The sequence below is a fragment of the Sinocyclocheilus anshuiensis genome, unplaced genomic scaffold, assembly GCF_001515605.1.
Source record: "Sinocyclocheilus anshuiensis isolate Anshui unplaced genomic scaffold, SAMN03320099.WGS_v1.1 scaffold180, whole genome shotgun sequence".
Lineage (NCBI taxonomy): Eukaryota > Metazoa > Chordata > Actinopteri > Cypriniformes > Cyprinidae > Sinocyclocheilus > Sinocyclocheilus anshuiensis.
Window position 1 is genome coordinate 1438595 of NW_015554093.1, and position 17777 is coordinate 1456371.

The 17777-nt window shown below is 39.1% G+C and overlaps 1 protein-coding gene across 1 annotated transcript; it reads left to right on the forward strand.

The window, feature by feature from the left end:
* Nucleotides 1–37: 37 nt before the first annotated feature.
* Nucleotides 38–17771, forward strand: LOC107669397 (alpha-actinin-3-like). Its single transcript, XM_016461605.1, has 21 exons — nucleotides 38–363; nucleotides 6531–6645; nucleotides 6965–7084; nucleotides 7222–7308; nucleotides 8467–8554; nucleotides 8837–8915; nucleotides 10090–10171; nucleotides 10266–10351; nucleotides 10463–10555; nucleotides 13166–13396; nucleotides 14457–14604; nucleotides 14700–14850; nucleotides 14953–15061; nucleotides 15287–15427; nucleotides 15638–15820; nucleotides 15958–16092; nucleotides 16182–16361; nucleotides 16521–16667; nucleotides 16769–16834; nucleotides 16961–17119; nucleotides 17231–17771. Exons 1-21 carry the CDS (start codon nucleotides 232–234, stop codon nucleotides 17387–17389), a joined length of 2691 nt encoding a protein of 896 aa, XP_016317091.1. The 5' UTR covers nucleotides 38–231; the 3' UTR covers nucleotides 17390–17771.
* The last annotated feature ends 6 nt before the right edge of the window (nucleotides 17772–17777 follow it).

The following is a 17777-nucleotide window of genomic DNA, read 5'->3' on the forward strand; positions in this document are numbered from 1 at the left end:
ATACTACAGCAGTCAGTCACTCATTGGGTCCCGTTACTTGTTGAGTTTGAGCACCAGCTGTCAGCTCATCGGCCGGTGGGAGCAGTTACCGCAGGCAGGGGTTTGTCTTCTCTCTCCAAACCCGCACGGGATTCTGATTGTACGGCACGGGGCGTGTATGTTGAATTAAGAGGTAAAACATAAGGTTGTATAGGTTGAGGGGATACCAAGCACCCCACGGAAGACGGAAAAATGACAGCGATTGAAACGCATGTGCAATACAGTTCTTACATGATGACTACGACTGGGGAATACATGACCCAAGAGGATGACTGGGATCGCGACCTGTTACTGGACCCGGCCTGGGAGAAGCAGCAGCGGAAGGTAAAACTCACGAGTGCTTTTTGTGCTCACTTCTTGCTTTTCTTTATAAAGGTCTACGTAAAGTGAATTCATTTAAATATTGATCTACAGACAGAAAAAAAAATATATATAATTGTTCGTTTTTAATGGGTGAGTAGGCCTACCATATGGAATGAAAAACAATATTTGAATGTAAAATCTCAGAATTTTCATGAATTAATTTTAAATTAGACACAAGCGTCAAATCTCCACGCCATACACCGCTCAGCGACACGGACCAATCAGCTGTTACCTCGGTGGCTTAAGTAGCTAAAGTGGTTGAATAGTTTTGTATTCATCTTTAATTTCAACGTATACCCATTGGTTTGAAAATAATTGTTATAATGTTAGTATTACTGCAAATAATTAGCTGCAGTAAATTAGATTAGATTTAAATTAGGAAACCAGAAACGGTCATTGATGTAAGCAACTATCATGAATATATGACAGTAGCTATATTACATTATGCAAAACTACACCAAAGTGACAGTAACAGCTGAGCAGATGAGGCAACAGTATGTTACAGAGGACAGTCAGTGTTTAGAATAGACGGAAGTGGTTAAGTAGCACTGAGAGCCGCAAATAGACTCTACAACTAAAAATACAGGGCCCATTCTGTCCCCAACCCATTAATCCAAGCAGTTTGTTCATCATCATCTGTTGATTTTAGTTAAATCACCGATGGTACATGTGAGAGGTGTTTATTAATAAGCAAGGATTTAACATGATGACCCTGTAGATTTATTTACATCCCGTTGAGGGCACAAACATGTTTCTTTCTTGCTGAGTGCATTTAGTACCAGACTGAAACTCTCATTATAGCTTTGAGAGTTTCAGTTTGGTAGATCATCTAGGACCAAGTCTAAGAAACTGGCACTTTCTATGAATAGGGTAAAAAAATGACCTAATGGTGCTTAACCTTCAACAAAGTTGGTCAGGAACCACAGGATGTCAAACTAAATTGTATAGTTCGTTTTTTTATGTCAATCTTTGCAACCATGTTGTAATTTAATGTGGTTTAACTTGATTTGTGAAAGTAGACTAGATACTTTTCATTCTAGATTCATTTTATGTCCGATAATAGTTTGTCAGACATATTTAATAGGCCTTCCAACAAAAACATGCATTAATGCCTTTAATGCTTTAAACTAAAAGAATCCGAGAAAACCATTCTTGTGGAATGTGACAGCAGTTTCTTCTAGTCAAGAACAGCCATTTCAAAAGATAAACTACTCCGCAAACCTTTGTTTTGGTCCTTTGTATTCCAATTACTGATAAAATTAAGTTTCAGAAGCAATATGTGTAATTTTTAATGTTCACTGTAGGGTGAATAAAATGTTTTGTTCTTGTCATATTCTTAATGTATTTTTTAATGTGAACCCAAGGTAGCCTAGTGGCTGTTGTGGAACCTGAGGGGGTCTAAATAAAGCTTGAGTGTTTTTGCACCTGAATGTGAGGCGTTCTGTCCATATAGAACTGTCATGCTGCACAATTCTCTTCAAAAAGACCTCACTCAGTGCTGATAACACAGCCTTCCTTGCATTTAAACATTACTGTGGTTTGTTATTCCTTTAAGCCTACCTGCTTCAGTGAATTACTGTTGAGTCCTTAACATCCTTGTGCTTTGGTTTCTTGGTCGCATGCCATTTATTAGTTCAATCCTGAGACTAGTTTATTAGATGGGGAGACTGCATCTCTACAGCATTGTATTCCTTGAGTTGTTTTCTAGTGTCTGTTAACTAATGTGTCAGATCCTGCAAGGGAAGCCAGGTGGACCATTGAGTTTTGAGAAAGAGAAGCGAGTGATTCTAAAACACGCGGAATATTGTTGTTTCATTTCTGTTGTCGCACCCCCACAACTCTAAGGGATCCTTTTTTGCTCTTCATGCTTGTATAGTCATCAGTTTGAGCCATGGTGAATGTAGTCCAGGCCTACTAGGCCTATCTAGTTACCTTCATCAGCTACATTTCCAGAATGAGGGATTTATGGAGACTGCATCTGTGGTTTCTCATAAAATATTGGACACTTACCTGCATTTTATCATTATTATTATTATTATTATTATTATTATTATTATTATTATTTTATAAGATGTCTGCTTAGTAAAAATAAATTGTGTGTGTGCTGAATAGTATGTCACCTAATTACACCTTTTTATGAGGTTTGCGAATCACAAGTCAGAGGAAAAATTCTTATGTGTTTTTTCATTCTAATTAGAAAGCCTAATGCTTAGTGCAAAACCTGAGGGATTCAGATAGGTGTGCACATTCTTCAGGCACACGGTAGGGGCGTGGAAGGGGGTGGAGGTGGGAAATGGGGGGTGAAGAAAGTCATGAGTACGATCGAATGGCAGTTGCTATTCCAGAAGAGGTGTCCTTCTAGGGGAGCTTCTATAAACTACCCAATTAAAGCATGGGGGCTGGGGGGTTATTGTAGGAGACAGGTCAGCCAGGTAAACTTATTTTAGGCTGGATTTGACTTTCATGGCCATGTAAATGAGAACAAAAAGAGAGTGGGACACATAATGGGTTGCAGGTCATGAGTTTCTGTTGGTCAATCCTGTTTATACCCAAGCAAATGGTTTTCTTTTTACACTCTTAAATTAAAGGTTCCAAAAGAGGGGTTTCACTGTGATGCCACAGAAGAGCAATTTTTGTTTCGCTAAAGAACCTTTTAATGAAGAGTTTTTTTCAGTTTTTTTCTTGGTGTGAAAAACAAATAAAAAATCTAAAGAACCTTTTGTGTACTGGAAATGTTCCATGGATGTTAAAGGTTCTTCATGAAACCATAGATGCCAATAAAGAACCTTTATTTTTAAGAGTGAAGGTGTCTTTATTGAGTCCATATTACTTATTCTGTTCTGAAAAATGGTAAAATGTTGGCGAAAGGTGCTAAGGTGAATTTAAATAGTTTATATGGCTTTGTGTATCTGCACATTTATTAAGTGGTGAACTGGCAGCTAAAGTCAAATGTCTAGGTTATAGCTTTACCTAGGTTGCAGCTTTAAATACCAGGCCTTCAAATGTTAAATATCATGTTACCCAGAATCCTATGTTCAGCCCTTTCACCTGAATGTGCCGCAACCCGCTCTACAACTTTCTCAGAGCAATATTTATTCCCTTTGTAGTTTCCATCAGTAAGTGTCAATTGCAGTGGTGGTATAACTTTACAGGCAGGTAGTGTTCCTGTAAGGGCTATCATTGTTAACGAAAATTAATACCATAGAAAACATTTTTGTTGCTTGAAACAAAATAAACATGAACTGAAATAAAATATTAAAAAATCCTTAAACGTATTTTATTTCAGCTAGTTGCCTAGGCAGCATTTCTCATATTCGTTTAGTTTTACTTGAAGTATAAAACAAGTATACTAATAAATATAAACTAAAATGAACTAATAAAAAAGAAAAAACAAAAAAGATTAAAACCGTAATGAAAATTTAATTTAAAACAAAATGTAAAAATATAACCTAATTCAAAATATTAACAAAAAATATAATAGTATATCAATGATACTAACACAGGTTCCCGTTATTGTTCATTAACATAATCTGCCAGATGGTAATCCCGTATATAATTGTTGATGCTCATCTCACCTGAAGCACTGCTTTGGGCTTTCAATATAATTTTTTTTGGGGATTGGGATTGTTTAACCGTAGACTAAAGTGATAATAATGACAGTAGTAGCACATCTTTCATAGATGTGCTGGTTCATAGAATGACTTTGGATTTGGACAGTGGATGTTGTTGCTTGTCCTTTCTGTGGTAGTAGTGTGAAATTGTGTGATTGCCATCCATAGGATTGAAACACATCTACAGCCATCTGAAATATATTGAGTATAGATGCAACAGATTTACAGTCAAATCTGATTTACTGATGTATTTAAGTATTTAAAGGCCTGTAATTTTAAGGTGGTGTCAACAAGCAGTTGTGTTATTAAGAAAACCCTTAGTAGCTTCAGTTATTTCTTCCTGCTACAGTAAAAGAGGGTGCATGATCCAGTGGAATGTGCTTGTGGCTTTGCTGTCATCTGTAGAGCATAAATAATCTGGCAGCAGTTTTGAGCAGCTAACAAGAGCGAGATTGTAAAGCAGAATTTTCCCTTGGGTGAAATTCTTTAATGGGTCAAATGTTTGCAATAACCTCTAAATCTAAATTTAAACTAAATCTAGTTTTTTCTTTCTGTGCATATGTATGTAAATGTGTTTTAAAAAGGAAAAAAAGTTGCTCACAATGGTGTAAAAAAAGACATTGCTAGTATATTTCACAAATACAAAGAAATGGCAAGTAACATTGAATCAAACATGAACTTTTAAAGTAGAAGGACTGAAATAGTATTTTCTAACATATTTACAACTTTGACATTTTTTTATAGTCTATGAAAGAACCAAGATAGCCAAACGTGCAAATAAGTTTTGTTTATAAAATTATATTAAATGTTAAAATAATAAATAGATGTAAAATCTAAATCTGATTTGTGCTCTGTGGCCCTTTAATTTATGAAAAATATACAGTAATATGTTGAATATATGATAAAAAAAAAAAATCTGTGTGTTTGCCTGTGTCGATGTGTGAATTGTGCAGTCTTCACTTTAAAAAACGCCCTGTCACAATAGCAGCGGGACTGCAGTCAGCTGACTCATTAATGCAAAGCTTTTGCACAGATGTATGTATGACAGGAATAGTTGAAGTGATGATGTAACTGGAGTGCTAATGGACCGCAAAGCTAAAATAATTCCATGGCGATAGAGAGCGTCTCTGCTGTAGTCATCACTATACAATATCTGACATTCGAACCAGAACCTCAGATCCAGATACAGTTGGAATCAACACAGTGTGTGCTTTACATTTTTTCAGGCTATTTTGAATAGTTGTTTCAGTTTGAACCAGAGTCTCAATTTTTTTAATTCATATGTTCATTAAGTTGTACAAGACTGCTTTATAGATGTCTTTTTATTTTCCCTTTTTTAATTAATACTTTGATTTTAAGCTATTTGAAATATATACCTTAATCAAAGCTGACTTGTATTCACTGCTTTAGTTTGTCTATGGAAAATATGATCTGGCGAACTAAATATGTATAAACATTTTAATTGACTTAAAGAGTGTATACATCAATGCTAGAGCAATTAGCATGTGACAAAGTAATGAAAGCATCACCAACATGCCAAGCTATTTCTGTACAACCAACCTGGGTTGTACAGAAATATTGCTTGACTAAATATTTATACCCTCATTCACAATGTAAAGAGTTCAAGGACGTCTAAGAAAAATGTTTCATATTCCTGTTGCACATACTTGGGTGGCCACTTAAATAATTGCCCTTTTCATGTCTTGAATCCATGTTATGTCATTCAGTCTCCAATTTAATTCTCATTGAAGTTTATTGCTTTTGATTGTAATTGTATGTTTTATGATGATGTTATGTAAAATAAACAGTCCAGTGTCGTGGAACATCACACATTTTTTTTTTATCGCTGTAGTGTTTTGAGCGTCTGTTCCAGGAATGCTGTGCTTTCAGCTGTCTGCTGGTGTCTCATGGCTCCCCGATATAGCTTCCTTCACTCACCCTCTCTGCCTCTACTCCTCCTCCTCCTCCTCATCTTCATCTTCACCTCCCCCTCCCATGGGGCACAGGCTAATTTTGGTGATCTTTGGCAGAGGGGGGTGATTTGAAGGGTGGCCACCTGCTGCAAAAGGGTCTCCGCTTCCAGCCTAACATCAAATTACGTTGGGCCTTGGCATTCTTCGGTCACCTCACTCACTGTCTTTCCCCTTCTCTCTTACGCTGGGGCTCCCAGTGAGGCACGTACAGTCAACGCTGCTTATAGATCCAACTATGTGTAGTTCAGGGACAGAAATTAACCTTTGCTCAAGGCAAAAATGCCACCGAAAAAAAATCCTACTCGGATACTTTAAATTTGGGGGCAGATGCCCTCATAGTATTTTTATTTTATTTTATTTTATTATTAAAATGATTTATATAAAATTAGTATCAAATATAAAATTTGACAAAGTATTTCATGTAAAAAGATGACATCCTCTGTGTTTCTTTATGACCACATTGTGCCATACCTTTGAACAAAATGAAACATGATACAAAATGGTGTAGTCAGACTGCTTACGATTTCTTATTTTTTCCCCTCAGACCTTCACTGCCTGGTGCAACTCTCACCTGCGTAAGGCAGGGACACAGATCGAGAACATTGAGGAAGACTTCAGGAATGGACTCAAACTCATGCTGCTGCTGGAGGTTATCTCAGGTAAGCAGTGACTTGTGCTCAGTCACTGTTGTGCTGTTGTGCTCAGTCACTGTATCACTGTTCTGTTCATGTGTTACGTTGACTAACATCAGGTTTGTGGAACAGTATGGACTTTAAAGAAATATACTTTTAATGGGAGTATGTGAGATTTTTCTGTATCATGCATAAAGCTTTCAGATTCCCAAATGTAGCTCATGCAAAGATAATGTGTCCATTATTACTCTACACTTCTCCCATTAACAGTCTCACATGAAGCAAAAGAATATTTCTATACATGTCCTTAGGGTATGATTTTGTGTGTGTGTGTGTGTTATATCAGGTGAGAGACTCCCTAAACCAGACAAAGGCAAAATGCGTTTCCACAAGATCGCCAACGTAAACAAGGCCCTGGATTTTATCAGCAGCAAGGGAGTGAAACTGATCTCCATCGGTGCTGAAGGTGAGGCTTAAAAAACCTCTTCTGCTTCTGTTTCTCTAATATCAGCACCTTGAGCCCCTATATTCTTGTCAATTTCCATAACTGTACTCTTCTGTCATGTGAGTGAAACTGTTTTTTCTGGCTGTTCTGACTTGCAGAGATTGTGGATGGTAATGTGAAAATGACCCTCGGTATGATCTGGACCATCATCCTGCGCTTTGCAATCCAGGACATTTCAGTGGAGGGTGAGAGACTCCAAACATCTGACACATTAACACCTCTGCAGAGTTGTGTTTGTTTAAAGGTCTGTTAATTTTTGGTTTGTCACGCTGTTTGGTGTGAAAGCTGACTAGAGCTTTTATTGACACCTAGTGGCAAAGATGAAGCATCACAGAAAAGCAAGTGCCATTGAAGAAGCCATTTATATTTAGTTATTAGTATTTGGCTTAGTATTAGTAAATTTACACCTGCTCCCAGCCACACAGAAATAGTGCGTAAAACATCCGAACATTTTGTTCTTTTAGTCATAGGCCTATGTAGCACTATGTACCATAATAATATATAATAACAAAATTAATTAGTTAAATGTGGAAAAAAATTGTGATAGCAAAATTAAGCTTTGCGACGCATCAAGGGTTTTTTCATTCTGCAAATGATTTTTGTTCATTTTGTTGTTTTGTTTAATTTAATTTTAAAGAATAGACATTTTCAAAGTGATTATTTCATTTATTTTAGTACAGTACACTGACAGGAATGAAATGAAATTCATGTATTAAACCAGTCCTTTTAACTATGCATATATGCCTGTATTTCATAGGCAAATGTTATTTTGGCTTCACATAAAAATAATGATATTGGTTAAAAAAAAAGAAAAAAAAAAAAAAGGAAAATTGCCCTGGGATTTGGAAGCAATCACATAGTGCTCAGACAAACAAAACTTAGAATGTCATAGATCACATGCTTTTGGCAAAACGAACCAAGCTCCAATACAGACCTTTAATGTGAAATGTGTTTTTTGACACAAGATTTGGAGCTTTGGTGTCAAACGTAATATCACTAAAAACATCTTTGATAAAAGTAAGGCTATTTGTTTGCAATCTTAATATTTTTTATACCAGTTATTCTCTTTAGTTGTAATTCATGGGTGGTAATTATGAAGTGTGCCCTATCTACAAATGGCTGGAATTCATTAACATGCACACCTTTAATTAACAAATCTGAGGTTTATGGAGAATTTGTGAATCCAAGGCTACATTTTACAAGCACGTTTACTCATATATTTATGAAAGTTTCATGAATGAGGTCAATTGAGTATATACCTTTAAATTGAATGGTAAGGTCAAGGGTTCAACATCATATTTTGTGTAGTCAGTGAAAATGACCTACTGACCTGTTCCTCACAGAGACCTCTGCTAAGGAGGGCTTGCTGCTGTGGTGTCAGAGGAAGACTGCCCCCTACAGGAATGTCAATGTGCAAAACTTCCACATCAGGTGATTTCTGCTTCACTCCTGTTGAGAGAACGGCATGTTGGCTTAATTTCACAATCTCTTACTCTGTTTAACCATTTACGGTTCTTGTCCGAACTTTAATGCGCACATGTGTACATTATCTCTCTTTAAAACCCATGCTTCGCATTACCCATCATGCTTCACATGCTTCTAAACTCTGCCATAGAGCCTCTGCACAGCACTCATCGTTTTGTTAACCATTTCCAATTTCTTTTCTTGTTCTTTCTCTCTTGTGGTTTCCTTTGCTTGTGGTCTGTGTCTTAGTTGGAAGGATGGCCTGGCTCTCTGTGCCCTCATCCACAGACACAGACCTGATCTCATCGACTACTCCAAACTGCGCAAGGTGCCATCGCCTTCTTTCTCATAATGCATCTCTGCCTTCTTTATGTTCATTAGCTATCTGTCCATTCATCTGCTATGTCACATAAAAACTCACCTTTTCCCTTACCCTATACCTGTCATCATAGACCTGTTGGTAACTAACTTTGTCTCTTTGGCTTTGAATGGACTGTTTATTGCTTCTAAAAAAAGAGCGGAATATTTTACATAAAAAATGTAACACCTTTATTTAATTTCTTTAGTGGTTAAGTGTGAAAAAGTTTCATTTGGTTTGTTTTATTTACCTGTATGATGTTATTGCCACCTCACTAACAAAAAGCCAGTTGTTTATTGGTTATGGTTTCTTTTTGAACATATATTATGGCAATATCATGGTTTTAATTTCATGGCATTTGTTTAAAGGGTGAGTTCACCCAAAAATGAAAATTAGCCTGTGTTTTACTCACCCTCGAAGCATCCTAGGTGTATGTGACTTTCTTCTTTCAGACGAATCCAATCGGAGTTATATTAAAAATTTTCCTGGCCCCTCCAAGCCTTTCAATGGGGGTAAGCGGGTGTTGGTTGTCAACAGTTCAGAAGACGTGAAATAAAGTGCGCGCATCCGTAATAAAACGTCCCTCACATGGGTCCCGGGTGTTTAAAGGCCTCCTGTAGCGAATCCATACATTTTTGTAAGATAAATATCCATATTTCAAACGTAATAAAAACTTTTCTCTCGCTTCCGCTGACTGTCATACGCGGAAGACGTTAATGCTAATTTTCATTTTTGGGTGAACTAACCCTTTAAGTATTTTAGAGTACCATGTAAATACCATGGTACATGAATATGATAATCATGGTATAAATCATAGTAAATATCAAAGTGTTACAATATTACCATCTGCCACAGTGCTTTTTTGTAAAGATTTTTAATTGAATTTATCTAAAATGTTCTCAGGCATGAATTCAATTTTTTCTTGTTTAATTATGTTACTAATGTTCTGCAGTGTATAAAATAGCATGAGTCACATTCAAACATGGTGATTATGATGTGTATGAGCAAAATGTTTCCATGATGAATAGTATATGGTTGACTGTCTTTTCTAGCAACTTTCAATTGTAGACTGTGGAAAAATGTTTCTTCGCTTTATTTACTAATTTTTCATTGAGTGTCTTCCTGGCTATGTTTACCCTTGCAGGACGACCCTGTTGGTAACCTCAACACTGCTTTTGAAGTTGCAGAGAAATACCTTGACATCCCTAAAATGCTTGATGCAGATGGTATGACCTGTTGGAGAATCCAATGCGATATCATGTTTCAGATTGTAAAAATAGAGTGGTTTCATTAATTGTTTAATGTTTGTCTCCATATCAGACATTGTGAACACTCCGAAACCCGATGAGAAGGCCATCATGACCTATGTGTCATGTTTCTACCATGCTTTCGCTGGTGCAGAGCAGGTAAGGGAGTTCTTCTGGAGATGAACATCTGTATAGGAAGGAGAGTTGCTCCTTTTAGAATGTAATTGCCCACCTTGTTTCCCCTTTGTAATCAGTCACACTGTCCTCCAGGCTGAGACAGCAGCTAACAGGATCTGCAAAGTGCTGGCCGTGAACCAGGAAAATGAGAAGCTGATGGAAGAATACGAGAAACTGGCCAGCGAGGTGTGAACACTCAAATTCTCTATTAGATGGACACTGTTTTGTTAATTTGCTGAGTCTTGGTTTTCACCTTAGCTTCTGGAGTGGATCCGAAGGACCATCCCCTGGTTGGAGAACCGTGTGGCCGAGCAGACCATGCATGCCATGCAGCAGAAGCTAGAGGATTTCAGGGATTATCGTCGTGTGCATAAGCCACCCAAGGTTCAGGAGAAGTGTCAGCTGGAGATCAACTTCAACACCCTACAGACAAAGCTGAGGCTCAGCAACAGGCCTGCCTTCATGGTATACACTTATGAAGACAAAATGGTTTCAGTATGTGTTGCTCCTTCTCTCTTAACACTTGTATACAGGGTAAATTACCTTGGCTTTTGAGTACCCCACAGACAGAGTTGAAAGTAAGTTCTACCTGGCCTCCCCCGCTACAGGACATTGCCAATGCCTGGAAGGGTCTGGAGCAGGTAGAGAAGGGTTACGAGGAGTGGCTGCTCACAGAAATCCGTCGTCTGGAGAGACTGGACCACCTGGCTGAGAAGTTTAAACAGAAGTCTACCTTGCACGAATCATGGACCACAGGTATTAGTCACTACCTCTCTGATCTTACAGTCAGCCGTTTTCACTCTTCTCTGAGAACTGACATATTCCTTCTCATTGTGTTCTGTAATGCTCAACACAGGAAAGGAGGAGCTGCTGTCTCAGAAAGACTACGAGTCTGCCTCTCTAATGGAGATCCGTGCTCTGATGAGGAAACACGAGGCCTTTGAGAGTGACCTGGCTGCTCACCAGGACAGAGTGGAGCAGATTGCTGCCATTGCTCAGGAGCTCAAGTAAGATAGATACACCTCAGCTCCCTTGAAATATGAAGAGTACTTTCTTATAGTGTTTACAGTAGGTAATTATAATGATTATAAAGATGTGCTGCTCTTTAGTGAACTGGACTATTATGATGCTGCTACCATCAATGCTCGATGCCAGGGTATCTGTGACCAGTGGGACAACCTGGGAACCCTGACCCAGAAGAGAAGAGACGCTCTAGAGGTGCACAAACACTTTACACACTCCAAACAAACTCATGCTACAGTGTGAAGGCAAATATTAGATGCCCACTATAAAGGTGCAACTGGAAAACCAGCCCTAGTATTTGTAGAAAAGTACATTATTTGTAACTGGTTCGAGCTGATTCTGCTCTTTCATCCTGCAGCGTGTAGAAAAACTTTGGGAGACGATTGATCAGCTGTACCTGGAGTTCGCCAAGAGGGCGGCGCCCTTCAACAACTGGATGGATGGAGCCATGGAGGATCTGCAGGACATGTTCATCGTGCACAGCATTGAGGAAATCCAGGTCAGCAGTGTGAAGCTTTATGCAAAAATTATTTAAAATATATTTCAAATATTTAAATACATACGCTTAAGAAAAGTATAGTTAAGTATTCTCAGTATATTTGGCTTGTAGTTGTGATTAATAATATAATATAAAAGTATAACAAAGTATAATATAAAAACTATTAGACTATTGGTTTACTGAGAGTATACTTCAAAGTGTACTTAAACAAAAATAATTGGCTATAAGTATAAAACTAGTGAACTAACAGTAAATCCACAAGTTCACTTATAGTAATAACTCACAGTTTAGTTTTACCAATATTTTAGAACTAGTTAAAGTTTACTACACTCAAAAGTATACTTTTATTAACTTAAAAGTGGGCTAATTTAGTTCCAAGAAGTATTGAAACAGTGCTCTTACAACTTACAAGTATGCTACTAGTAAATTCATATTAGTATACTTACTACATAAAGAATACTTGGAAGCTATACTTCAAGTTTACTAAAATTAAAGTATACTACTTTTTTCTTTTGGTTTTAGAATAAAATTTGAAATGTGACCTGAATATTGTCATAAGGTTCGATAATGAAACTATACATTACATGCACAAAATTATGAATTTGTTCCCTCGTTTTAGTAAATCGTGGCCATGTTTTTGTATTAAATCAAAACGAGGGACTGAATTTGTACAACATGGCCATGATTTACTAAAACTAGGGAATGAATTAATTCGTGGCCACAATAAATGTATTTTTGTCCGCATGTCATGCGAGGCTCTGTAATAATACTGGTGCAGGTTTAAAGCGAACACAAAACAGCATTAGAAATTAATTTAACTTCTGTCATGTGATGCATTTCCAAGTGCAGTAGAATATTCTGCATGAAATAATGTGATAATATTTTCAGCAGAATGGAAATGTCATTTCTGAGATGCAGAATGTGTTTACTTTTTGATGAACAGTTTTTTGAATGACATGCCCTGATGAATTTGGAATAATATGGCCTGTTTCATAGCAGAGTGTATTTATTTCAGCGCCCACATTTACAGGCTGCATTATTCACATCGCAGGCTGCATACGTAAGCTTCGTATTTGTAGACTTTTAGTGTCTATTTTTGTAGCATGTAACTGAAGCAGAAAACACTGTAATGCACTACAAACCTATTTATCAACACCATCTATGAGAAGCTGATGGAAGAATACGAGAAACTGGCCAGCGAGGTGTGAACACTCAAATTCTCTATTAGATGGACACTGTTTTGTTAATTTGCTGAGTCTTGGTTTTCACCTTAGCTTCTGGAGTGGATCCGAAGGACCATCCCCTGGTTGGAGAACCGTGTGGCCGAGCAGACCATGCATGCCATGCAGCAGAAGCTAGAGGATTTCAGGGATTATCGTCGTGTGCATAAGCCACCCAAGGTTCAGGAGAAGTGTCAGCTGGAGATCAACTTCAACACCCTACAGACAAAGCTGAGGCTCAGCAACAGGCCTGCCTTCATGCCCTCTGAAGGCAAAATGGTTTCAGTATGTGTTGCTCCTTTTCTCTTAACACTTGTATACAGGGTAAATTACCTTGGCTTTTGAGTACTCCACAGACAGAGTTGAAAGTAAGTTCTACCTGGCCTCCCCCGCTACAGGACATTGCCAATGCCTGGAAGGGTCTGGAGCAGGTAGAGAAGGGTTATGAGGAGTGGTTGCTCACAGAAATCCATCATCTGAAGAGACTGGACCACCTAGCCGAGAAGTTTAAACAGAAGTCTACTGTAGTGAATTTTGCTTTCGCCAACCTAGGGAGGCGAAATAGTGTAGTGATGGGTACTCGCGTCACCAAGGACGTAATGATATTTGGATCACGTGTCACTTAAGGTGTGGTTATGAGTACATCACATAAGAAAGATTGGTGGGATCTCTAACTTGTAGAGTTTCTACCATGCTTTCGCTGGTGCAGAGCAGGTAAGGGAGTTCTTCTGGAGATGAACATCTGTATAGGAAGGAGAGTTGCTCCTTTTAGAATGTAATTGCCCACCTTGTTTCCCCTTTGTAATCAGTCACACTGTCCTCCAGGCTGAGACAGCAGCTAACAGGATCTGCAAAGTGCTGGCCGTGAACCAGGAAAATGAGAAGCTGATGGAAGAATATGAGAAACTGGCCAGCGAGGTAAGAAAACTCAAATTCTCTTTTAGATGGACAATGTTTTGTTAATTTGCTGAGTCTTGGTTTTCCCATGGTTTTGACCTTAGCTTCTGGAGTGGATCCGTAGGACCATCCCCTGGTTGGAGAACCGCGTGGCTGAGCAGACCATGCATGCCATGCAGCAGAAGCTAGAGGATTTCAGGGATTATCGTCGTGTGCATAAGCCACCCAAGGTTCAGGAGAAGTGTCAGCTGGAGATCAACTTCAACACCCTACAGACAAAGCTGAGGCTCAGCAACAGGCCTGCCTTCATGCCCTCTGAAGGCAAAATGGTTTCAGTATGTGTTGCTCCTTTTCTCTTAACACTTGTATACAGGGTAAATTACCTTGGCTTTTGAGTACTCCACAGACAGAGTTGAAAGTAAGTTCTACCTGGCCTCCCCCGCTACAGGACATTGCCAATGCCTGGAAGGGTCTGGAGCAGGTAGAGAAGGGTTACGAGGAGTGGCTGCTCTCAGAAATCCGTCGTCTGGAGAGACTGGACCACCTGGCTGAGAAGTTTAAACAGAAGTCTACCTTGCACGAATCATGGACCACAGGTATTAGTCACTACCTCTCTGATCTTACAGTCAGCCATTTTCACTCTACTGTGAGGGCTGACATATTCCTTTGTATTTTGTAATGCTCAACACAGGAAAGGAGGAGCTGCTGTCTCAGAAGGACTACGAGTCAGCCTCTCTAATGGAGATCCGTGCTCTGATGAGGAAACACGAGGCCTTTGAGAGTGACCTGGCTGCTCACCAGGACAGAGTGGAGCAGATTGCTGCCATTGCTCAGGAGCTCAAGTAAGATAGATACACCTCAGCTCCCTTGAAATATGAAGAGTACTTTCTTATAGTGTTTACAGTAGGTAATTATAATGATTATAAAGATGTGCTGCTCTTTAGTGAACTGGACTATTATGATGCTGCTACCATCAATGCTCGATGCCAGGGTATCTGTGACCAGTGGGACAACCTGGGAACCCTGACCCAGAAAAGGAGAGAATCACTGGAGGTACATGCATATGATAAAATCTTGGTTGTTATGGTACAGCTGTCCTCCTCAATTGTCTAAATCAACACTTGAATTGAGAATGCGGTCAAACTAAAGTAGATTCCACTTCCAGAAACATTAAGACTCTTTTGCATATTTAGCCAATGAAGAGTATGGATAAAATATGCAATTTACAGTAGATAAAGGATGTGGGCTTGCTGTAATCTTTGTTTTTCTTTGCCATAGCGTGTGGAGAAGCTTTGGGAGACAATTGACCAGTTGTACCTGGAGTTTGCCAAGCGGGCAGCACCCTTCAACAACTGGATGGATGGAGCTATGGAAGATCTGCAGGACATGTTCATTGTGCACAGTATTGAGGAGATTCAGGTGAAATACAAACACTGAATGCTTGTAAGAGTGCTTATCTTCTTCAGTGACACTGTGTACCGGCTTTAGTATCTTATCAGTCTGTTATGGGAGAAGGACATTGGTATTGTTCTTCTGTAATAGACTCCTTTTTTGTACCATCTTTCAATTGTCTACTTACGCACCATGTCTTAACATCATTTTGTTCTTTCCTGCTATTGTCAACCTCAGAGTTTGATCACAGCCCATGACCAATTCAAGGCCACCATACCAGAAGCTGATAAGGAACGCATGGCCATCATGGGCATTCATAACGAGATCCTGAAGATAGCTCAGACATATGGGATCAAGATAGTGGGTGAGAATCCCTACACTGTCCTTTCTCCTCAGGATATTAGCAACAAATGGGAAGCTGTAAGTACTTTACTATCTTTATTTGACCATTTCAGCTTGATCAGCAAGAACAATGGCTCAATGCATTGAGTTCTTTGAGCTAGGAGAAGTGTTTTCAGCTTCTTAACTGAGGAATGTTGCTTCCTTCCTAACAACAGGTGAAGCAACTGGTCCCAATGCGTGACCAGATGTTGCAGGAGGAAGTAGCCAGGCAGCAGTCCAATGAAAGGCTGAGACGCCAATTCGCTGCTCAGGCCAATATCATTGGACCCTGGATTCAGATCAAGATGGAGGTGTTTCACCATACACCTCACTCACAGTAGCTACATGTCACATAGTATGAAAAAACTAAAACTGAAATTATCTTCCTTTTGTTCAACAGGAGATCAGCCATGTGTCAATTGATATTGCTGGTTCTCTAGAGGAACAGATGAGCAATCTGAAAACATATGAACAGAACATTATTAATTACAAATCCAATATAGACACGCTGGAAGGAGACCACCAGCTCAGCCAGGAGAGTCTTATCTTTGACAACAAGCACACCAACTACACTATGGAGGTATTGACAACCAGCTATTTTCAATTCATTCTGAAATGTATTTTCTCTTTGAAGTTTCAAGTGTCATTAAGGTAAAGTGTCTTATGCAATTAAACTTCCAAGTCTCTTTAATCTCACCATAAAGGCATGATTCCTATTTTCCAATTATGTCTATTTTAGCACGTGCGTGTGGGATGGGAGCAGCTCCTCACCACTATCGCCCGCACGATCAACGAGGTTGAGAACCAGATCCTGACCCGTGACGCCAAGGGCATCAGCCAGGAGCAGTTGAACGAGTTCAGAGCCTCCTTCAATCACTTTGACCGGGTTAGCAATATATGGAGTCTTTGGTTTCTTCTTTGAAAAAGCAAAGTTATGCAACTTTATCCAAACTGTAGAATAAGCACATTCTTTTTTTCTATTTGCAGAAGAGGAATGGCATGATGGATCCTGATGACTTCCGTGCTTGCCTGATTTCTATGGGTTATGATCTGGTGAGTGCATATACTCCTGGTCAGAGTATGACTCTAACTGCTTTTTTGTAGTTTTACAATAATCCAGAAACACAAGGAAGCAAAATCAGCTTTCTTTTATATGAACTCTTCCATTATTTGTTTTAGGGTGAAGTTGAATTTGCACGCATTATGACTCTTGTGGACCCCAACAACACAGGAGTTGTCACCTTCCAGGCCTTTATTGACTTCATGACCAGGGAGACAGCTGAGACAGACACTGCTGAACAGGTCATGGCCTCCTTCAAGATCCTGGCTTCTGACAAGGTAATTACAAACTAATAGAGCCACTAAAAGAACCTATGTATGTTTTTGGAGAATCTGCTAAACACGGCTCTTGTTGTCTAAGCACTCATTTTTTTCTACTATGTTCTGCAGGCATACATTACAGTGGAGGAGCTGAGGAGGGAGCTGCCCCCAGAACAAGCTGAATACTGTATCAGCCGCATGACCAAGTACATTGGCGGTGATGCTCCCCCAGGCTCCCTTGATTATATCTCCTTCTCCAGTGCCCTGTATGGAGAGAGCGACTTGTAGAGTCCTACCTGACACGTACACCACCCACAACATCCCCTACACCCTTCCCCAAAATTCATGAAACCCTTAAATATCTAACTCCTAGAACAATGTCAGATGTAATGGATGGCTTTGCTGCAGTGATTTAGTTCTGTGCGTCACCAGTTGATATCCCGTGACACCCATCAGTTGCTGTCTGATCTTGTTAGTGGTCCATCCCTTATGTTGTGAAAAGTTGTCTCACAAGACAGTAGGGATTGAAGAGTACAAAACCCAACACGATATCATTTTTCACAATGGCACTGGTAATAAGACCTCTGCTCTCCCTTCATACAAATGGATTTTGAAGGAAGAAAAATAAATTACCCTGAAGAATATCATATTTTTTGTATTTTGTTGTTTCATCTAA